Source organism: Macaca thibetana, chromosome 3 (assembly GCF_024542745.1).
Source record: "Macaca thibetana thibetana isolate TM-01 chromosome 3, ASM2454274v1, whole genome shotgun sequence".
NCBI classification, from domain to species: domain Eukaryota; kingdom Metazoa; phylum Chordata; class Mammalia; order Primates; family Cercopithecidae; genus Macaca; species Macaca thibetana.
This window is the reverse complement of record NC_065580.1, coordinates 72555311-72579401: the sequence shown is the minus strand read 5'-3', so window position 1 is coordinate 72579401 and position 24091 is coordinate 72555311. Positions and strand designations below refer to the sequence as shown.

Genomic DNA, 24091 nt, shown 5'->3' with positions numbered 1-24091 from the left:
AAGCTGCAACATTGATTGAAACAGGGAATCTCCTCCCAAATGAGTAGAGTCATGCAAACGCTTATTTTCCAGTGATTAGCACCTGGTATCAACAGTTGGTTGTCATTGATAAGCCAGCCAGAAGGATCTTCAATTAGACTCTGACCTTCAATGGACCTTCAGTCCATTCTTGTTCCTCTTTAGTATATCTTGGTTCTATTATTATCATGGCTGGGGGCTCCTTTAATGCTGCGGCCTTAGCAGCTGTATCTGCAAAGGAGTTTCTCTTAGTCACAGTAAGGGAAGAGCCTCTTCTCGCAGCTCGCTGCAACCTCCACCCCCCAAGCTTAAGCAATTCTTCTGCCTCGGCCTCCTGAGGAGCTGGGATTACAGGCGCCTGCCACCATGCCCGGCTAATTTTTTTTGTATTTTTTAGTAGAGACAGGATTTCACCATGTTGGCTAGGCTGGTCTTGAACTCCTGACCTCAGGTGATCCACCCCCCCCTAAGCCTCCCAAAGTGCTGGGATTACAGGCATGAGCCACCGTGCCTGACCCAGAATTTCTAAGTGATGTTTTATAGGGGAACCCTTAGCAGTTAGGAGTCCTTGTTCCTTCCAGTTAGCAGCATGAGCATGAAGTATCAGAAAGGCATACTCAGAATCAGTGTAAATGTTAATTCTTAAGTCCGTTCCCAATTGCAGGGTTCTAATAAGAGCTATTAATTCTGCCTTTTGAGCTGAGGTAGAAGCTGGAAAGGCCTGAGATTCAATTACCTCCTGTTGACTGACAACGGCATACCCAGCTTTCCATTTCCGTGGTGCACAAAGCTACTTCCATCTGTAAGCCATTCTACCTCAAGATTATCTAAAGGCTCATCCTTTAAATCTGGACAGCTGGAATAAACGTGCTCCGTAACTTGTATATAAGAATAATGTAGGATGCCTGTGGGTTCAGGCAAATAGGTAGTTGGATTCAACATATGGCATACTTTAAGTGTTATATCAGGATATTTAGCAACAAAGCCTGATAGTTATTCACAGTAAAGAAGAAGGAACAATTTTAGTCTGCCTTATGATTTCCAAAAGATACTATTCTTCGCCGTTGAGTTAACAAATCCCTCCCCAACAAGGGGTGGGGCATTCAGGAGAAAATCAAGGTCCTTGAAGAGCAGCTTAAAGGATAGGTAAAATGGCATCTATGGGCTTGTCCATCTATCCCCATGACCATACAGTTCTGGAGTGACAGAGGCCCATCATAATGGGTCAGAACAGAATAAGCAATCCAGAAGGAATTGATGTTCTCACCTGCCATGTCAAGGGCTACCCAAGGCTTCTCCAGAGATAATAGCTAGTTGTCTGATGGGAGCTGTGCTGGGAGGTCTCAGACCCAGTCACCCTTGGGCTTGCCTGGCTATTTTGGCCATCACTGGTTCGGGTGCCAATGGCTCCCTTCAGTGTGCTGGGCAATCCCTCTTCCAAAGGCCAGCTTTCTTACAGTGTGCACACGGATTCATGCCCAAGGCACAGTGACTCTGACTTCTCACCTTTCAGCTTCCCTTGTTCAGGCCAAGAACCAGGAGGGCAACCCCATGTGGGAGGTAAGCTTAAGGCTGCAGCCAAGAGCTGCACCTTGTGGGAGGTCCTTCCTACTCTTTCTGCTTCCTCTGCTTTGTCCCTGTTATTAAAAACTAAAAATACCATATACAAAAGCTGTCCCATATGGGAGTCTGGGGACCCATAGCTGCTTTTTCTAGTTTCCTATGGATATCAGGGGCAAACTGGCTTATAAAATGCACTCCCAAAAGGGTTTGTCTGTCCCTTGAGGCAGGATCAGTGTTAGTATATTTCCTAAGTGCCTCAACTAAATGCCCTTGAAACAAAGCTGGATTCTCGTCTTTGTTCTGGAAACTTCCTTAACCTTTTCATAATTAAGAGGCTTTTTCATACATTTCTTCATCCCTTCCAACAAACAAATGACCATATGATCTCTTCTCCCCAAGTTGTCATTGCCCCTTTGATAGTTCCACTCTGGATCTTGATCTGGAACTGCTCTACCGCCTGCCTGATATGTATTATGGTTTGGGTTGTGAGCCAATGCCTCATCTGCATGGGCCCTAGCTGTCCCCAAAATGCATTGTTTCTCTTCCACTGTACAACACAGAGACAACAAAACATGCAGATCCTGCCAAGTTAACTATAGGTCAGAATTAATTTCTCAAACTCATCTATGAATCTTCCTGGGTCTTCAGAGAAATCACCAAACTTCTCTTTACACAGAGCCAAATCAGACATAAAAAAGGGAACATGTACTCTCACAGTGCCTCCTTCCCTATTTACCACCTCTCTAAGTGGACAAAGGTTTCCCTTTAGAGGTTGACAGGAGGCTCCACTAGGGGTAGTACTCACCAGGCTAAGTTCCTCAGGGAGTGGTGGGTATAGAGTGGGGCTAGACGGGTAAGGAGGAGGGGATGAAGGGTTCTCAAGGGGGATTAGAGGGAGAAAGGACAGACACATCTGAACTTTCAGAGCTGACAGAAAGAGGTTCTGCTCCACGCAAAACTGCCTGCTAAACCAAGGCTGCTTGCATTAAAGGATCATCTAGTATGTCTAGCTCTTTTTCCTCTTTTCCTCTCATCAAACATGATTCACATTATCCAGATAACGTAAGTAAGCTGAGTCATGAATCTCAGATAAACCACAACATGGACTTTGACAAAAATGTTGAATAAGGCAAAGGAAATGAAGAGGATTTAGATGAGAATGACCAGAGCAAGCAGGTCCTGGGCAATAGTGACAGTGTGGAATGAACAAGCAAAGCCAGTTTGCCTGAATACAAGAAAGGAAAGAAGTGTTTTTAGTGTGCAAAATGAAACAAAACAGCAAGGAGAAGAGTCCCCTGATTTCCATCCTAGTGCTTCTCGATCACACCTAGTCAGCATAGCAGCAACAAAACATAACCACATCTGCCTAATTTTATTGCTCATAGCTGTTGAATACCAAATCTCAATCAGCAATTTTTAAGATGGAGCCTTCAATGCTTTTTGTTCCCAATGTTTCGCGAGCAGACACATGGAAATCAGGAAGCACCTAGGAAAAGAGTAAGTTAAGATCCCTAAGACCATTTAGATAGTCTTCTGAAAAAGACAGTGAAACACAGACAGCAACCAAGAAATTGATTTATGCAGCAAGGAGGACAAGGCAGATTAATACAAAGAGCATAGCCTGCGGTGCCAAACCGGTTTTTAGCAGAGAGGGACTTTACTGAGAGAGGCCTCTAACCCCCTAAATCTTAGAAGGAACTCTAATCCTTTTAAGTTGGTCCTCTAACCCGAGGTCAGTCAAGCGTCTTTGCTTTCTATTAAGAGGGGCCTCTAACCCACCCTGTCTTCAGAGAGACTCTAATTCCCTTAAGTTAAGCCTCTAACCCAATCCCATTCTTTACCCAGGTACGACACCACTTACCCAAAGTCATCCAATCAGTGCTGTAGTCTATTTCCTTTGGGTTGGTGGGGAGGTTCTTCAGTATCGGTCCCTCATGGTTGCCAGAAATGTTACAGGACCGGGGTCCCAATTCAGACCCCTAGAGAGGGTTCTTGGATCTCGCCCAAGAAAGAATTCAAGGCGAGTCCACAGTGCAAAGTAAAAGCAAGTTTATTAAGAAAGTACAGTGGTAAAAGAATAACGTAGGATGCCTGTGGGTTCAGGCAAATAGGTAGTTGGATTCAACATATGGCGTACTTTAAGTGTTATATCAGGATGTTTAGCAACAAAGCCTGATAGTTATTCACGGGAAAGAAGAAGGAGCAATTTTAGTCTGCCTTGTGATTTCCTAAAGATACTACTCTTCGAAGCTGAGTCAACAAATCCCTCCCCAACAAGGGGTGGGGCATTCAGGAGAAAATCAAGGTCCTTGAAGAGCAGCTTAAAGGATAGGCAAAATGGCATCTATGGGCTTGTCCATCTATCCCCATGACCATACAGTTCTGGGGTGACAGAGACCCATCATAATGGGTCAGAACAGAATAAGCAATCCAGAAGGAATTAATGTTCTTACCTGCCATGTCAAGGGTTACCCAAGGCTTCTCCAGAGATAATAGCTAGTTGTCTGGCTACAGAGTAGGACGTTCCCAAAAGTAAGAGGAGGAACACATCCACCCATACAATGCTTATATATATGGAGAGATGTGTTTTGCTACAAGGGTTTCTGATAAAGAATTAATTTTCTTAATTAATATATTTTGCAAGAATCGATATTATTTTCTTTAAAGCAAAATTAGGAATGCCTTTGTTCTCTAGATATCAGATATCTGGACACTCCCAAGTCAGGGTCTGTTTAGTAAATATTATTAATTTGTGCCCTTAATAATAAACATCTAGAGGCTAGGAATGCCTACCTTTCTGAGAATGCAGCCCAACAAGTCTCAGCCTCATTTTCGTAGCCCTCATTCAAAATGGAGTTGCTCTGGTTAGAACATCTCTGACACCATCAGGGTTGGTTTCTTCTGATATCTCTCTCCTTGGCTTGTAGACGGCCATCTTTTCTTTGTGTCTTCATATGATCTTCCCTCTATATGTGTCTGTGTCCCAATCTCCTCTTCTTATAAGGACACAGTCAGATACAATTACAGTCACTCTAATGACCTCATTTTAATTTAATTACTTCCTGAAAGACCTTATCTCCAAATACAGTAACATTCAGAGGTACTGAGGATTAGGACTTTAACATATGAATGTTTGGGGGACACAATTCAACCAGTAACAGGAACTTAGATTGCATTGACATATTGATTTTCTCCCTGGTATTTCCATTCTCTTTGTCCTGTAGGTAGTTTTTTGAATAGTTAGGTTTGTTTGTTTGTTTGTTTGTTGTTTCCTTATTTCTTAACTCTTATGACTTAAAAACCTGCCTGGTAAATAGTTTCTAAGCAGTGGTTCAAATTTATTGATATTTTTGGTAATGTTATTGATTAAAAAATATTTTAGATCCTTCTAAACCCAAGAAAAAAGAACATTCTAAAGCGAAACTGAAACTCTCTGTACTTCAACTTCCTCCTGCTTCTGTACTGGCACTCTGACACACCCTCAGAAAGAGCACTGGGAGAACAGAAGACCTCACAATTTAATGCCTTGATTTTTAAAAAAGAATCCTTACACTCATATCTCCTAGCCATCAGATGAGGAATGAGACAGCAAAAGTTCAAATGGCCTGTTTCAAGTTTCTGATATAAAACAATGACTTTTTCAGAAAATCCTGGTAAGTAAACTGAATCATTAAACCTTTATTTGTTATACCTTTGAGGAGACAGCTATTTTTTAAAACTTCAGCTGTACTTTTTATATAGCTATATGTTCATCCATAAACCATTACTTATAAAAATACTAAAGTAATTAGAAAAATCAATGGATTAAATACATGTCAGTATATTTAACTGATAATAACTTTATAAGTGCTCTTCTAAAAAGAAACGTACCATTAAGTGTAATTAGGATGGTGGGAGGGTTTCTGATTGTGGCAGGCAGGCTTTGGAAAAGAGGACAGAAAAACGAAGCAAACAGGGTCAGGAATTTAAGCACTTAAGATTCTAAAGGAAAACCTGTGATCTTGTGTAATTACACAAAATTCTGTCTTCATAATGTAAGACGTTAAAAATTTTACATTTTATCAAAGGTAATACTCTGCAGAGGCTAAATATTATTCTATTAAAGTACTTCATTCACATATATCTTATACAGCAATCTGGTTGAAAACTAAGAAAAAAAAATGCAAAGTGTTCTTCGGGAAAATGAAACTAACTTGCTTGTGTGGCTTCTGACTGCCAGACTATGCGAGGAGGGTGTGGGTAGCTCCCTGGGCTACAGCCAGATTCTGAAGTGTTTTTCCCTACATCAGTTCTAAGAATCCTACAGAGCAGAACACCTCCCCAGGGCATGAGGGTCTCTCAAAGATGGGGTGGGCAGCTGTGCTTGTTCCTGAGAATTTGCTGACTTGGTACTTCTTGCTGAACATCAAAGAGAGAAAACTGGAGTGTTGAGGATGGCAACCTGCAACTCCTTTGTCAATAACCAACATTGCAAAAGATAAGATTTGTGCTCACAATTGTTTCAAAACAGACACTGAGGGCCCCTAGAAAGCCAAGACTTACGTCAAGGCAACCACAAAATTTGTCCACACTAATCATGGTAATTTTGATTGTTCCTTAGTTCCAACAGCATATATGCAGATGCTCTTAAAATTGTGCTGGCTAAAACAAAAGAAAAATTCTGGAATCTGTTTTTTCCATCTTTAGGATTTCCAGAGAGAGAGAGAGACTGGTTAAATTTCTGAAAGAGGACACTGGCTAAAAGAAGGTATTGCATCTCACCCGAGCGGATTGTGCCTGTGGAAAACGTAAGCCCCTTGCCAGAAGAGCAGCTTCCCAGCAAAGGCAGCGGGTGAAAACAGCAGAGGTCTTAAGACACTGGGGACCTGGAGTCAAAAGGGACCTCCTCCAGGTAAAACGCAGTGTGAGAAATGGCCTCATTCGGTAACTGCAAGTGACACAGCAGAAAGTTGGTAAGGTGTATTCTGTAACTAGGGTATCTACAAAAACTGCAGGAGAAGATATGTTCATTCATTTTGCTTTCCTTTTGAAAAAAACTTCCTTTTCATTCTTTGTGACCAGATGATAGAAGCTGGAGTTAGTTCTGGCCTAATGGGTAGCACAGTAAAGTGATTTCCCCAGATTTCTATCTGGAGTTCCAGCCAAGGGAAATAATTTCCCTAGGAAAATGAGGAAGTCCTTCGACCCACAGACATTGGTAGCTCAAGGCCTTTCCAATATTTATTACTTTTAATTACTTTAAGAAAATGTGTTACTCATTTAACAGATTTTTGTTAAGAAGCTATTATGTGCTAGGCAATGCCAGATAATGAACAAAATATAAAGAAATTTGTCCTTACAGAGTGCATAGAATAATGGGTGGGACAGAAAAGAAACACAAAGTAAATAGGTTAAAATATATAAAATATTTGCTGCTTGTAAGTCTTAAGTAGATAAAAAATGAAGCCAGAAAAGGGATAGGAAATGTTGGGAGATGGGATAAAGTTTTCAGTAGGCTGGCCAAACAGTGCCTTGCTGACAAGGTGACATTTGACAAAAGATGGCAACAAAGTGAGAGAGTGAACCCTGCTGGTATCCAAGGACATTCCAGGAAGGGAAAACAATTGTAGTGGCTGGAAACAGGGGCAGGTGCTTCCTTCAGGAAGCAACGATGAGGTCAGGTGACTGGGCCAGATTTAGAGGGAAAAATAAAAGACCTAATATCAAAGGGTTAACAGGGTACCAGGCTGTGTGAGGCCTTGTCAGATGGAAAGCCACAGACAGGGTTGGACACAACATTGATATGTTATTTACATTTTAACAAGGTCACTCTGGCTGCTTTTTTGAGAAGTCCCTGAAGGGATCAATAACAGCAAGAGGGAACATGGCAAGGAAGCTATTCCTATACTCCAAGAGAGAGAAGAGGAGAGTTTGGACCAGGTGGTAGTGGTGATAAGTAGTCAAATTCTGGGTATATTTTGAAGATACACCCCATAGGGTTTGCTCTACATTGAATGTGGAATGCTGGAAGAGAGATAAAGTGTGCCTGCCACATACTTTTTGAGGTTTATTTGTTTTCTTAGAAGTATTTAAGTATACAAAGAGATGCTACCTAGAAGGGTATTCTTTTCACTATTCTTTCAAATTTTCTGTGTGTTTGAACATTTTCATAGTAGAAAGTTGGGGGGGGGGGGGGGGAATCTGTTTCACAAACATTTCCGAAGCAGCAGTCCAGTCTATTGCATTTTAATTGGTTGTGATATCATTGTTTTATGCAATACGTTCTCAACAAGTATATCCTCCGGCAAACTGAACAGGGACCAAGTCTGTTCTGCCTACAGCTCTGCTTCCTCATAGCTGCTTTCCAGAACGTGACTTTGGCAAATCATCAAGAAAGGGGAACTAACCTAAGGAATCCGGATCAAACAGCCTCATGAAGACTTATTTCATGTTTCTAATATAAAGAGAGAAGTTTTCAGAAAAGCCCTGGTAAGTTTCTACTCATTAAAGGTTTGTTTAATCAACTCTCCTTAAAAGCTGTCTTTAAAAACTAATTCTCAAAAGTAAAACAGAACTTTGAAAATGAACATATTTGCAAGTGAGCATAAGCTATTTCTTATAAAAGGAATGAGAAATATCACTACTTTTATATAAGAATCAATAGATGTAACTTGTGCTGATTGCAGAATTTTTAAAAAAGAAACTTTCCAGCAAGCATGGCGAGGGTGCAGCATATTTCTACAGGCGGAAAGCTCTGGGGGTGAGGCTAAAAAACCTGAGTAAAACGTAGACCAGAAGATCAGGAATCCGAGCATACAAAACCGTGTCGAAAATTGTAGCCATGTGCAGCTATGCCATACTCTGTCCTATAAATTACATTTAATTAAAGAATAAAACCCTCCAAGGTTTAGCCTTCATTTTATGTAAGACTTTTATGCACAATAGCTTGTATAGAGACTATGGGAAGAAATACATAATTTGAACATGCACTTCAAGAAAATAAAACTAACTTTTACTTTGCAGTTTCAGTTATACAGAGCATCAGAGCAGAGGTGGGCCTGCTGGGCTGCAGCTGGGATTCTGAGCAGCCTTTCCTGGAGGTAGGAAAGTGAGTGAGTGAGTGAGTGAGTCCAGTGAGGTGAGTGAGCCCAGTGAGGCCCAGCCTCCTAAACATGAGGGTGAGCACCAGAGCTTGCCAAGGGCAGGCCAGTTTGATCCTTCCTGCTTAGTCTCTAAAGAGAGAAAAATAATAGTCCTTAGGCAGTAGATCCTGAAATTTATTGTCTGTAGGGGATCCATTCCAGGACCTGTGCAGATACCAAAACCTATACATGCTCAAATCCCTAATGTAAAATAGCAAGATATTTGCGTATAACCTATACATCCTCCTGTGTACTTTGAGTCATCTCTAGATTATTTATAATACCTAGTACAATGTCATATTATATGGTTGTTATACCGTATTGTTTAGGGAATAGTGACAACAAAAACAAGTCTGTACATTTTCAGTACAGATGCAATTTTTTTTTCCAAATATTTTCAATCTGTGGTTGGTTGAATCCACGATGTGGTACCCACTGATAGGGAGGGCCCAGTGTACAAATAAAGAGAACTCTGTGTTTCAAAATTATCCCAGAACAGAATAGATTTAAAGTGAAGGTCTTCTCCCCAGCTCCAACCAGAGCAGCTACACCTTTACCCATGTTAGATACAGCGGTTTCAGGTGCATTTCTTTTGAAGAAGCAGAACAAAAACAAGCAACAACTAAGACAACATTAGTTCTGGTCTGATTTTCATATATTATAAGTGGGAAAACAGGCTCACTGAGAGGAGACATAATTTAATCATGACATCATTTTTCTGATCACAACTCTTCCACCTTTCTACATACTATGTAGCTTTTTGCTAAACATGAAAGCCGTCATGTTTAAAACTATGCTTGCAGTCTAGGGTGTAAGGTTGAAGTCACAGAAAGAGCCAAAGAGTTATGTCAAAGCATTATGAAAATCTGTTGCCCAAATCATCGTCACCTGAATTAAATAACAGCTCCGACTACATATGGATTATAGACCATATAAGATGCTTATAATTGACAGAGGGCAAAATTCACATGAAAGTAATATTGAATACATAATATCTTCAAGTTGTTATATATCTTCTCAGCTACCAACATAGGGGTGGGAAATTGTGGAATTCTGGCTAAGAAATATTTTTATGTTATATGTTATCATACTAACATATGATGTAGTAACAGAAGAAAAGTGAAGAAGCAGGTTGATGGGTAGATGTGGTTTCAGGAGTTTGGAGAAGCTCTCTTTGGATTCCTTCAATTCTGCTGGTTTAAACAGGAAGCAAGGTGACCATGGTGAGGAGGTGTTGTAGGTTTGATGAGAGAGGAGAAACAATGAAATGATCATTTAGGAGAATAAGAGAGAGAGTAAAGCAGAGAAATAGAGTATGGTAGATGAGAGCATTAAGGTGAGACCAGTTATGGTATGGAGGCCATTATCCAGTCATGCTCCAGTCAGGGTGTGAAGGGCCATTGTCCAGCCGTGTTCCAGTCAGGGTGTGGAGTTTTTATCTTTGAACCATTGGGAAACCTCTAAGACAAGGTAAAGACAAAGACTCAAGGCTTAAGAAGCACAGATGCCAGTCACCCTGTTTAAGAAGGGTGTTTCTATCTCCCTGGTAGTTCCTGACAGAAGTCAATCAATAAAGAAGAAAGTGAGGGGAAGCTGTCATGCTATCAGGTAACACAAAGACACGAAGACAAGCCCTCTGCTATCCCCCATGCCACCACCCGGCACACACAGTGTCTCTGGGCATGTAATGGTTGCTAAGCAGGAAATTCTTAAAATGCTGCTTCTTGTAGAGGGCTGGGGTCTATCAGAATTGCTGTAGTCACAGAAGAGAAAAATCTAAAGTTCTTCCTTACAGTATTTGGGGTGACCCAAAGAAAGGATGGGTAGCTTGAATTACTGAGAGAGGACACTGGCTAGGAGAAGATACTGCCTCACACCTAAACAGAGCCAGTCTATGGTGCACGGTAAGAGCATCTCCAGAGGAGGGTTTGTTGCCCAGAGCAGCAACAGCAGTTAAAACAGTGGAGGGTGACCCTGAAGCCCTGGGATTCCGGCTCACTGAGGACCGAGGGTAGAAAGAGATCTCCTCCGGGGAAAACCCTATCTGAGAAAAATGCTCACTCAGGGACTATAAGTGAGACATCAAAACCTGAGGAGAAGTGTTAGGAAACTGGAGCTTACAATAGGACATCAAGTCTCTCTAATTTGCCCGTTAGATGAAGAATAAAATGCTTACTGACTTTTCTTTTTGAAAAGTAAACTCTTTTCTTACTAATTATGACTGGCTAACCCAGATGCTGGAGTTGGTTTTCGTCTCATCGATGACAACATGAAGATATTTCCCAAATGCAATTCAATTGTTTCACTAATCTAAAAACGTTAATTTCCTCATTCAACAAATATTTACTGAGTGCTTATTTTATGTCAGGCCCTGGTGATTCATGCATGAATGACAGGCAAAAATGCCTCTTCTCATGGAGGTTATATTCCAGTTGCTGACACAGAATGAGAAATATAATTAAGTAAAATGTATAGTACATAAATCTAAAGTGAAAACTTGAAGCAGGGAAGAGCAATGGAAAGTGCTAGAGTAAGGACTGAAATTTTAAGAAAGATGAGCAAGAAAGGCCTTATTGAATTTGAGTAAAGAGCTAAAAAGGTGAGGGTGTGAGCTATGTTGGCATCTGGAGGAACAGCATTCCAAGCAGAGGGAACAGGTAGTGTAAAGGCCTCCTGCAGCTGCATGGCTGGCATGTTTGAGGAACAGCAAGACAACTGGGCAGCTGGAGGGAAGTGAGCAGAAGTAATGAGGTCAAAAAGACAGAGGGGTGGACATATCATGTCAGACTTTATTTAAGGACTTTGGCTTTTACTCCATGTGAGATGAGAAGTCAGATAAAATTTTTGAGCAGAGGACACTGACTAAGAGTCAGTGACATGATCACACTTGCATGTTTTAACAGGATCAGGTTGGCTGTTGTGTTGAAAATAGAGTGAATGGCAAGGGGGTGGGGCAAAGCCAGAGTCAGACCAGGTAACAAAAACAATCCAGGAAAGAGATGATGGCCTAGAACAGAGTGGTAGCAGTAGGGATAGTGGGAAAGGGTGGAATTCTGGATATACTGTGAAGGTGTGGTTGAAAGTATTTGCTAATATAATGAGTGAAAAAAAAAAAAAGCAGTCAAAAATGCTGCCAAGGTTTTTGCCTTGAACAACTGACAAGTTCCATTAACTTATAAGACTGTGGGAGGAGCAAGTTTGGAGTGGGAGGGGCAGATATCAGGAGACCGATTTTGCCTATGTTAGTTTTAGGACTGTCATATATCTAGGTGAACATAGAGAAGGCAGATATATGGACATCATGGCAGAAGCCAGGCCTGATCATGTTAATTTGGAAGTCACAGGCATATAGATTTCATTTAAATGCAAGATAGATGAGATTCATAAGGAGAAACTCTAGATAGAACTCTAGATAGAAAAGAGGCTAGGTCTGAGAGGCACTTCAACATTTAGAGGTAGAGAGTTAAGGAAGAACCAGCAGAGGAAACTGAGAAGGACTAGCCAGAAAAGGAGGAGGAAAAATCAGGAAAGGTGGTGTCCCAAAAGCCTGCAAGGAGAGCGATCCAAGGAAAAGAGAGCAATCACTTGTTTCAAGTGCTGTTGCTCTGTCAAGAACTGTCTGTAGCAATGCCAAGTGCAATTTCAGTGGAGGAGTGAGGGCAAAGCCTGATTGGAGTGACTTCTAAAGTGAGTGGGAGAAGAGAAACAGGAAACGGAAAGTGTAGACAGATCTACTGTGACGAAAAGCAGAAATGTGGGTAAGAGTAGTTTCCAAAGAGTCTTGCTTAACATGAAAAACATAAACATGTTTGATTGCTGAAGGAGATCTAGTAGATGAGGAAAGACTGAAGAAGCCAAATAGAGAGGGGATACTTTCTGGAGCAACTTCCTGAATAGGTGAGAGGGATACAAGGGCTACTGCAAGTGGAGAGCTTGACCTCACTAGGCATACGTTCTCTCACTAGGCAGAGAACAGAAACTAACATATGATGTAGTAACAGAAGAAAAGTAAGAAGCAGGTTGATGGGTAGATGTGGTTTCAGGAGTTTGGAGAAGCTCTCTTTGGATTCCTTCAATTCTGCCAGTTTAAACAGGAAGCAAGGTGACCGTGGTGAGGAGGTGTTGTAGGTTTGATGAGAGAGGAGAAACGATGAAATGATCATTTAGGAGAATAAGAGAGTGACTACTGCAAGTGGAGAGGTTGACTAAAGCAGAGAAAAAAATAAAGCATGGTAGCTGAGAGCATTAAGGTGAGACCAGTCATGTTATGGAGGGCCATTGTACAGCCATATTCCAGTCAGGGTGTGGAGGGCCATTTTCCAGCATGCTCCAGTCAGGGTGTGAAGGACCACTGTCCAGCATGCTCAAGTCAGAGTGTGAAGGGCCACTGTTCGACATGCTACAGTCAGTGTGGAGGCCCATTGTCCAACCATGTTCCAGTCAGGGTGTGGAGGACCATTGTCCAACCATGTTCCAGTCAGGGTGTGGAGGGCCATTGACCAGCCATGTCCCAGTCAGGGTGTGGAGGGCCATTGTCCAGCCATGTTCCAGTCAGTGTGGAGGGCCATTGACCAGCCATGTCCCAGTCAGGGTGTGGAGGGCCATTGTCCAGCCATGTTCCAGTCAGGGTGTGGAAGGCCATCTCCAGCCATGCTCTGACAAGCTGTTGGCGACTGAGTGGAGGATGTAACTAGCATCGTAGTTTCACTGTGAGAGTGTACCAGAGAGGAGAAAAATAAGTGATGATGATGAATACTCAAAAAGTATTAAGCCAGTAAAAGAGGAAAAGTGAAACATGAACGGAGTGAGGAAAAGTGAGATGGTAGTAGAATCCATAGATCGAAGGTGTTAGTGTTAAAGAAATACGTACTAGTGTTTGAGCACTAAAGGCAGTGGGCCTGAGGGGCAAGAGACGGTAGGGACAGGGAAGTGTTTGAAACAGAGAGGATGGAGGGCTTGTAGTTCTCAGTAACTGTATTTGTTGGCTAGAGCTGCCATAACAAAGTAGCACAGAGTCACTTCAACAACAGAGATGTATTATCTCAGAATCCTTGCGACTAGAAGTCCAAGATCAAGGTATTGGCAGGGTGGGTTCCTTCTGAGGGCTACCAGGGAGAATTTCTTCCATGCCTGTCACAGTAGCATGCTGGCAATCTTTGATGATTCTTGGCTTGTAGAAACATCACACTGACCTCTGCCTTCGTCTTCATATACTGTTCTCCCTGTGTGTAAGCAAGCCTCTGTGCCCAAGTTTCCCCTTTTTACAAAAACCTCAGTCATATTGGATTAGGGTCCACTATAATAACTTCATGTCAGTTAATTACATTTACAACAATCCTGTCTCCAAATAAAGTCACATTCTAAGGTGCTGGAGGTTAGGACTTCAGCGCACGAATTTTGGCATGATATAATTCAATCCATAATAGTAATGGTAAGGTCAAGGATATGACCATGGGAATAGAGGTGAGTTGATGTCAAGATAAAAGTCAATCGGGTGAGAGGCCATTGTATTGGAAGAATCAATGACATGTCTATTGAGCCACCAATAATTATGACAGAAATGGTATCTGAGGACACAAGGGTCCTCTTCCCTTCAGCTTCCTACATTTTAATACAAAATGTATTAAAACGTCTAAAAATGTATAAAATACATAAAAAGTAAGTATTCAGCAAATTTTCAAAGTATGAAATATCTTAAGACTAAAGTTTAAAATACTATGGTAGTTATCTCATATGTAATGACTTCAAAAAAATTTTCATTAAGGATGTTTATTAATAACTGCTTATACTATTGGTTTTATATAATGCTTGTAAACAGGTGAGGCAGGGCCCCTCTGTCAGTCTTACCAGAGATGACACTTAGGGCCTCTGCAGGGCAGATGGGAAGATCAGGGATGAGCTTACCAGGTTCCCAGGCTCCATCTGCCCAGGAGTACTCTATGGCAGGCCCAGTGCTCTGGCTCTGGGTACAGGAGTAGGAACTGCCCACTGCTGGAACAGCACTATGTCATACCCCTTAGACCCACTAAAGGAGCCTTTGGCAGGTCCACCAGGTAGATATTTCTTATTTCCTAACTCTGTCCTCCAGGCTTTCTCCCTCACTTGCCTCTCACATGACTCCAGCAGTTCCCTTAACTTCACCTGTCCAGTGTTCCCACCCTCTTCCTCCTCACATATCCCAGGCCTAGACTCCTTCCTGTGTCTGACAAAAAGCACTACCACACTGTCAGTATAAACTTTTGAGTGTGTGTGCGTGTGTGTGTATGTGTGTGACTTATTTCATTTTTTTATCTTCTCCAATGGACAATAAATATCATGAAAGAGCTTCACATCTGTTTTGATTATCACTGTTTTTCCTGAGCATGATGCCTGGTACATAATAGGTGCTCATTAAATATGTGTTGAATGAATGAACAGATTACACTATTTAAGATAAATAACACTTATGTCTAGTTACAATATATGGGCTAATTTTTGTGGGACCTCCTAAGACCCACAAGTGACTTCTGTCTACACTGCAGATGAACTGAATTGATTACCTAAAATATGTTTATAGTGTTCATTGTGCCAGTTGCTTATGGTTCTGCTAATTGGCCCAGGACTAGTTGTGATCCGCAGACTGAAGCCAGAGTAAGAAAGAGAATTCAAGGCACTAAGACAACCAGGAACAGTTTTATCAAGGCAAGTGGAAGCTGCTAGGCTCAGTGGATGCATGCCTATAGTTGGGGTAAATCATCCTGGTGCAAATACAGTATTCACACCACAAATGTGTAGTGCAAGTTTCCTCTGTGGCCAATCACAGGGCTGCAAGTTGAAGCCCCAGTTTAGCTTATTCTCCATGCATAATTTCAAGGGGACTTTCTGGTGAACTTTTCCAAGAAGCTCCAAGTACAGATGGTTCAAATTTGCAGTTTGGCTAGACTTTGTCACTGGCTGTACATTAAATTTTTTTTTAAAACTTAGGTTCCTTAAAGCTAAGGAACCTAAAAATTACAAATCGTTTAAAACAGCAGTCCCCAACCTTTTCAGAACCAGGAACTGGCTTCATGGGAGACAAGTTTTCCACGGGGTAGTGAGGAATGGTTTTGAGTTGATTCAAGGGCATTACATTTTGTGTGCATTTTATTTCTATTATTATTACACTGTAACATATAATGAAATTATTATGCAACTCACCATAATGTAGACTCAGTGGGAGCCCTGAGCTTGTTTTCCTGCAACTAGATGGTCCCATCTGGGGTGATGGGAGAGAGTGACTGATCATCAGGCACTAGATTCTCATAAGGAGTGTGCAGCCTGGATCCCTCACATGCACAGTTCACAACAGGGTTTTCACTCCTATAAGAAACTAATGCCATCACTGATCTGACGGGATGTGGAGCTCAGGCAGTAATGCAAGCTATGGGGAGAAGCTGTAAATACAGATGAAGCTTTGCCAGCTCACCCGCCAGCCAGTCACCTCTTGCTGTGCAGCCCAGTTTCTAACAGGTTAGAGACTGATACTGGTCCAGGTCACCAGATTTGGGGACCCCTGGTTTAAAATGCTTGTATTTTCTCTTTTTATAGTTTAGTCTAGTATTTTTGTTTCATTTGATCTTTTAATGTTGTTTTGTCTATCCTTAAAATAGTCTCACTTTCTGGGTTTTCTGTTTACTTAAACTAATTAATTGATTTACCTTTTAAATTCTGATTCAGTAGGTCTAAGTAGGGGCCTGAGAATTTACATTTCTAGCCAGCTTCTAAGTGATGCTGATGCTGCTGGTCTGGAGACCACACCTTGAGAACCACTGCTGTTGGTCTTATCTGCACAATAGATGCACCAAGGCAAATTTTTAAAAGTATTAATGCCCTAAAACACCACCCTCATTCCCTCAACCAACTAATGCAGTCTGAGGTGTGGAACGCCAAGTGATTCTAATGTTTAACTGAGGTTGAGAACCCCTGTTCTAGGAGTCCAAAATAGGCAGCTCTTGCCATTCATCAAAGTACATAATTATAGGATCTTCATTAGCCTCATATCAATATTTTGGGAGAAAATGGCTCTAACAAAATTAAAAACTCATACTATGTTCCGTATTTAGTTTCAGGGAGCCCAGCTTGAATTACAGCTAGTCTCTTCTGGTACCTCCTGAGAGCACAAGAATTAGCCAATCAAATCAATTATCCTGACATTTTGCTACCAAGTTCCTCCAAACCCTAACCTTGTGGCCTAACAGCTTGAGTTCCAAAAGAAAACAGATGATTCTTTAACCAACTGCTCCGTTACTATGTAACAAAGATAGTCAGCTGTGGGTTTCTGTTCCTTAACCCACCTCTACCTATCCAGTTTCATTATTTTAAAGTATATTTGCAATATTCCTATATGCTATGGGAACCAATTTCTATGTTACTTAAGATTCTGGTTTTAAGTTACAAAAACCCAACTTTCACCAAGTTAAGCTAAAAGGGAGAATTATTATAAGGCTAAAAGGCGTGTCACCTAGTTAGCAGCTACAGCTTATTTCATAATTACAATTAGAGTCACCGAAGAAACAAGGGTATGAATTAGGGTGGTAAAACAGCTAAAGTAAGTATCAAGCAGTTTTAAGAGTCAGCCTTGAGCAATATTATACATATACATACATATCTTCTGTATGATAATGTATACATAATTGACTATATGATCTTAATAATACAGTATAATTCTAAAATATTATTATATTGCTTTTTCTCAGGAAGAAGTTGAAGCTTTAATATGAGTAAACAAGTATCTCTACCTGAAATTATTAAAGACTGGACCAAAGAGCATGTGAAAAAATGGGTAACTGACGACCTTAAGATTAATGAGCAATATGGACAAATTCTGCTCAGTGAAGAAGTGACAGGATTAGTCCTGCAGGAATTAACCGAGAAGGACCTTATAGAAATGGGGCTACCACGGGGTCCAGCACTTTTGATAAAACGTTCGTATAACAAATTGAATAGTAAGTCCCCTGAAAGTGACAATCATGATCCTGGACAATTAGATCATTCAAAACCGTCCAAAAGAGAACACCAAAAAGATCCAAAACAGACCAAAAAGGAAGAAGAAAATTCAACGTCATCCAATATTGATTATGATCCCAGAGAGGTCAGAGATATCAAAGAACGAGAATCAATTCTTGTGAAAGAAAATGTGTTAGAAGAAGTAGCAAATGCTAAAGACAAGAAAAAGGGTGAGCTAAAACCTGAACAATTGACTTGTATGCCATATCCTTTTGATCAGTTCCATGACAGCCATCGCTACATAGAACATTATACACTACAACCTGAAACAGGAGCACTCAATCTCATTGATCCAATACATGAGTTCAAAGCTCTCACAAACACAGAAACAGCCACAGAAGCGGACATTAAGATGAAATTCAGCAATGAAGTCTTCCGATTTGCATCAGCTTGTATGAATTCACGCACCAATGGCACCATCCATTTTGGAGTCAAGGACAAACCCCATGGAGAAATTGTTGGTGTGAAAATCACCAGTAAGGATGCCTTCATTGACCACTTCAATCTAATGATCAAAAAGTATTTTGAAGAAAGTGAGATCAATCAAGCCAAGAAGTGTATTCGGGAGCCAAGGTTTGTGGAAGTCCTTCTGCAGAACAATATGCCATCTGACAGATTTGTCATTGAAGTCGATATTATTCCAAAATACTCTATATGTAAAGATAAGTATTTCTACATTCAGATGCAAATTTTTAAAGATAAAATATGGAAACAAAACCAAAATTCTTCACTGTTTGTAAGAGAAGGGGCTAGCTCTAGGGATATCCTGGCCAATTCCAAGCAACGGGATATAGATTTCAAAGCATTTTTACAAAATTTAAAGTCACTGGTGGCATCTAGAAAAGAGGCTGAAGAAGAGTATGGAATGAAGACAATGAAGAAGGAGAGTGAAGGACTAAAGCTGGTTAAACTTCTCATAGGAAACCGAGACTCACTGGATAATTCATACTATGACTGGTACATTCTTGTAACAAATAAATGCCATCCGAACCAAATAAAGCACTTAGATTTTTTAAAGGAAATTAAATGGTTTGCTGTGTTGGAGTTTGATCCTGAATCTGTGATCAATGGAGTGGTCAAAGCTTACAAAGAAAGCCGAGTGGCAAACCTTCACTTTCCAAATCAGTATGAAGACAAGATAACTAACATGAGGGAGAAGATTTCTGCTCTTAATCTTTACCAACAGCCCAGCTGGATTTTCTGCAATGGCAGATCAGACCTGAAAAGCGAGACATATAAACCTCTAGAACCACATTTATGGCAGAGAGAAAGAGCTTCAGAAGTCAGGAAACTAATTTTATTTCTCACAGATGAAAATATAATGACAAGAGGAAAATTTTTGGTAGTATTTCTATTACTCTCTTCAGTGGAAAGCCCAGGAGATCCACTCATTGAAACGTTCTGGGCTTTCTATCAAGCTCTCAAAGGAATGGAAAATATGTTGTGTATCTCTGTGAATTCACATATTTATCAACGATGGAAAGATCTACTACAAACAAGAATGAAGATGGAAGATGAATTAACAAACCACAGTATTTCCACATTAAATATAGAACTGGTAAACAGCACTATCCTTAAACTAAAATCGGTGACTCAGTCATCAAGAAGGTTTTTGCCCGCCTGTGGATCTTCTTCAGTTATCCTAGAGAAAAAGAAAGAGGATGTCTTGACTGCACTAGAAATCCTCTGTGAAAATGAGTGTAGAGACACAGACATTGAGAAAGACGAATCTAAATTCCTGGAGTTTAAGAAATCAAAAGAAGAACACTTTTATCGAGGTGGCAAAGTATCCTGGTGGAATTTCTATTTTTCTTCTGAAAACTATTCTTCAGATTTTGTTAAAAGGGACAGTTATGAAAAGCTTAAAGATTTAATACAGTGCTGGGCAGAGTCTCCTAAACCAATATTTGCAAAAATCATCAATCTTTATCATCATCCAGGCTGTGGGGGTACCACACTGGCTATGCATGTTCTCTGGGACTTAAAGAAAAACTTCAGATGTGCTGTGTTAAAAAACAAAACAACTGGTTTTGCAGAAATTGGAGAGCAAGTGATCAATCTGGTCACCTATAAGGCAAAGAGCCATCAGGATTACATTCCTGTGCTCCTCCTTGTGGATGATTTTGAAGAACAAGAAAATGTCTACTTTCTACAAAATGCCATCCATTCCGTTTTAGCAGAGAAGGATTTGCGATATGAAAAAACATTGGTAATCATCTTAAACTGCATGAGATCCCGGAATCCAGATGAAAGTGCAAAATTGGCAGACAGTATTGCACTAAATTACCAACTTTCTTCCAAGGAACAAAGAGCTTTTGGGGCCAAACTGAAGGAAATTGAAAAGCAGCACAAGAACTGTGAAAACTTTTATTCCTTCATGATCATGAAAAGCAATTTTGATGAAACATATATAGAAAATGTAGTCAGGAATATCCTAAAAGGACAGGATGTTGACAGCAAGGAAGCACAACTCATTTCCTTCCTGGCTTTACTCAACTCTTATGTCACTGATTCTACAATTTCAGTTTCACAGTGTGAAATATTTTTGGGAATCATATACACTAGTACACCCTGGGAACCTGAAAGCTTAGAAGACAAGATGGGAACTTATTCTACACTTCTAATAAAAACAGAAGTTGCAGAATATGGGAGATACACAGGTGTGCGTGTCATTCACCCTCTGATTGCCCTGTACTGTCTAAAAGAACTGGAAAGAAGCTATCACTTGGATAAATGTCAAATTGCATTGAATATATTAGACGAGAATTTATTCTATGATTCTGGAATAGGAAGAGACAAATTTCAACATGATGTTCAAACTCTTCTGCTTACAAGACAGCGCAAGGAGTATGGAGATGAAACAGACACTTTGTTTTCCCCATTAATGGAAGCTTTACAGAATAAAGACATTGAACAGGTCTTGAGTGCAGGAAGCAGACGATTCCCACAAAATGCATTCATTTGTCAAGCCTTAGCAAGACATTTCTACATCAAAGAGAAGGACTTTAACACGGCTCTGGACTGGGCACGTCAGGCCAAAATGAAAGCACCTAAAAATTCCTATATTTCAGATACCCTTGGTCAAGTCTACAAAAGCGAAATCAAATGGTGGTTGGATGGGAACAAAAACTGTAGGAGCATTACTGTTAATGACCTAACACATCTCCTAGAAGCTGCCGAAAAAGCCTCAAGAGCTTTCAAAGAATCCCAAAGGCAAACTGATAGTAAAAACTATGAAACCGAGGAATGGTCACCACAGAAGTCCCAGAGACGATATGACATGTATAATACAGCTTGTTTCTTGGGTGAAATAGAAGTTGGTCTTTACACTATCCAGATTCTTCAGCTCACTCCCTTTTTCCACAAAGAAAATGAATTATCCATAAAAACTATGGTGCAATTTTTATCAGGAAAATGGACCATTCCTCCTGATCCCAGAAACGAATATTATTTGGCTCTTAGCAAGTTCACATCCCACCTAAAAACTTTACAATCAGATCTGAAAAGGTGCTTTGACTTTTTTATTGATTATATGGTTCTTCTGAAAATGAGGTATACCCAAAAAGAAATCGTAGAAATCACGTTAAGCAAGAAAGTCAGTCGTTGTTTCAGGAAATACACAGAACTTTTCTGTCATTTGGATCCATGTCTATTACAAAGTAAAGAGAGTCAATTACTCCAGGAGGAGAATTGCAGGAAAAAGCTAGAAGCTCTGAGAGCAGATAGGTTTGCTGGACTCTTGGAATATCTTAATCCAAACTTCAAAAATGCTGCAACCACCATGGAAATTATAGTGGATGAATATGCCTTCCTGCTGAAGCAAAACTCAAATAAGCGCATGACAAATGAGAAACAAAATTCCATTTTGGCCAACATTATTCTCAGTTGTCTAAAGCCCAGTTCCAGATTCATTCAACCACTTACCATGCTAAAAAAGCAACTCCGAGAGGTCTTGCAATTTGTAGGACTAAGTCATCAATATCCAGACCCTTATTTCTTGGCCTGCCTCCTGTTCTGGCCAGAAAATCAAGAGCTAGATCAAGATTCCAAACTAATAGAAAAGTATGTTTCATCCTTAAATAGATCCTTCAGGGGACAGTACAAGCGCATGTGCAGGTCCAAGCAGGCAAGCACACTTTTCTATCTGGGCAAAAGGAGGGGTCTCAACAGTATTGTTCACAAGGCCGAAATAGAGCAGTACTTTGATAAAGTACAAAATACAAATTCCCTCTGGCACAGTGGGGATGTGTGGAAAAAAACTGAAGTCAAAGACCTCCTGTGTCGTCTAATTGGTCAGGCTGAAGGCAAGCTAATCTCTATAGAATACGGAACAGAGGAAAAAATTAAAATACCAGTAATATCTGTTTATTCAGGTCCACTCAGAAGTGGTAGGAACATAGAAAGAGTGTCTTTCTACCTAGGATTTTCCATTGAAGGCCCTCTGGCATATGATATAGAAGTAATTTAAGAAAATACATCAACTGTAGTTCAAATACATTTATTTATATCTTTATGATTTTATTTCCTCTCTCTATTCTCATGGCATTTTCATGACATTATTGGCTAACCTCTAATCATAGATTTTGCTTTTGCTTCCCTGAAAGAATTGTAAGCCTTTTTAAGATATGAAATATGCCTGCACACAGAGCTTGGCACACAGTCAATCATTTAATGTTTTAAATATGCATTTTCAGACTCAAATAATGAAGAAGTTTCATTGGTATCCACTGGTCATATCATAACTGGTTATAGGGCAATAAAATCTGTGTTAAATTCAATTGCCTTTATACGTTTTCTGAATTATTTCTTCACTGTGACAGCAAAGATTTAAATAAGATGAATGTAAAAGAGAAAGCTTATTGGACTCAAACCCACAGATGGACACCAGAGTTCCACTTACCTCATCTTGGTATCAATAAAAACTCATGTGGAAGGTAAATATGTTGCTCCCCATCCTCCATATAACACTTTCTCCAACACACACACACACACTCCTTGCACCCCTTGCCCTTCTCCTAGCTCATGGCTTCAGGAGAGAGAAGAGTTCAAAAAATAAAGCAATCATAAACTTGAACTCTCTCCGTTCTCTTCTTCCCATTTACAGGAGAATCTCTTCCTTTAAACCATTTTTGTCTCCTGTGAATACAGCCTTATCTCCACCTGTTCCTTAGATCCCATCTCTCCTGGCTTCTTTTTTCCATTCATTACCCTCTTTGCTCGCTTTACTTCTCAACCTGTGCTATACACATGCTGTTATCTCTGTTGAGATTGCCTTATTTCCATTTAACATTCTCTCTCCTGCTATTCTGATTTGTCATTCACAACTGAGTTCAAGAGTCATGTCTACCAGGAGGTCTTCCAAGACCACCATCATTCCTGACTGATTAGAGGGCTTCCTCATGGTAATATGTGTTCTCAAGTTTTCAGTGTCAAGGAATGCCATTCCAGACACTCATTCTCAGATGCACAACAGCCAGAAGAGTCTCAAGCGGCATTCAATAGCTTGGAATTTAAGAGCTGTACATTGCCTATAAAGTGAAACATAGGCTAATATAGATTAAATTGAATATTGAAATAACAAATATGTTTACTTATCCACATATTTGTATCTCTTTGTAATGTAACTTAGAGATTCTGGACTCCAAACCCAATTCTTCTTATCATCAAGAAGTCTATGCTCCATCAGGGTTCTTCTGGCCTATATTTCTATGAATCTGGGCAATGCTCACACAGTCCAGAACATGTCCCTCTTTCTGAAAGCTGTGTCTGCTGCTGGTCCTGCTCCAAACAGTTGCCTCCTTCTTCTGCAGTCCACCAGTCCATACAGTAACAGGATCTCCCAAGTGGCTATACTCCCCAAGGTGTTCATCGGCCTATGAACATAAGCCTGACCCTTATTTCTTTTAAACTTCCCTACTGTACTATAACATTTAGTAAGACATAACTAAGGGCTTGATGTAGAGAAAAAAGTTATAATGAAAGGAGAAAAAACTACTAAATATTCCTGCTAACCATAACTATCTTTACAGTTAATAATTCTGGCCCCACGGTGAGGTATCTTAGAGAGCTTCTTTCTCCTTAGCCCCCATTTCAACATCCATGCTATAGAGTGATCTTTTCTCATTCTCCTGAATGAAACAATCCCTAAACGTGAATGCTTGACTCAGAGAGTAGGATGCAAACCCTTTGACACCCCCAGAAAAAAATTCATTCTTCCTGAAAAGAAATGTAATGTAATATGCAGAATGTCACCCTACCCTCAATGAGGAGAAGGTCTTACATTACTCTGCAGAGAAGTTTATGAACCTCAAAAATCTGAGACAGGTCTCAGTTAATTTAGAAAGTTTATTTTGCCAAGGTGGAGG

The 24091-nt window shown here is 40.4% G+C and overlaps 1 protein-coding gene across 6 annotated transcripts; it reads left to right on the top strand.

The window, feature by feature from the left end:
• Positions 1-5038: 5038 nt before the first annotated feature.
• Positions 5039-22504, top strand: SAMD9L (sterile alpha motif domain containing 9 like). 6 transcript variants are annotated; one of them, XM_050785361.1, is made up of 5 exons: positions 5039-5234; positions 6268-6472; positions 7918-8049; positions 8584-8660; positions 17417-22504. In XM_050785361.1, the coding sequence occupies exon 5, from the start codon at positions 17437-17439 to the stop codon at positions 22192-22194; it is 4758 nt and encodes a 1585-aa protein (XP_050641318.1). In that variant the 5' UTR covers positions 5039-5234; positions 6268-6472; positions 7918-8049; positions 8584-8660; positions 17417-17436; the 3' UTR covers positions 22195-22504. The 6 variants fall into 6 exon arrangements, with proteins under 6 accessions (XP_050641318.1, XP_050641315.1, XP_050641314.1 ...); XM_050785358.1 differs by having other exon boundaries at positions 7902-8049; XM_050785357.1 differs by having other exon boundaries at positions 7854-8049.
• The last annotated feature ends 1587 nt before the right edge of the window (positions 22505-24091 follow it).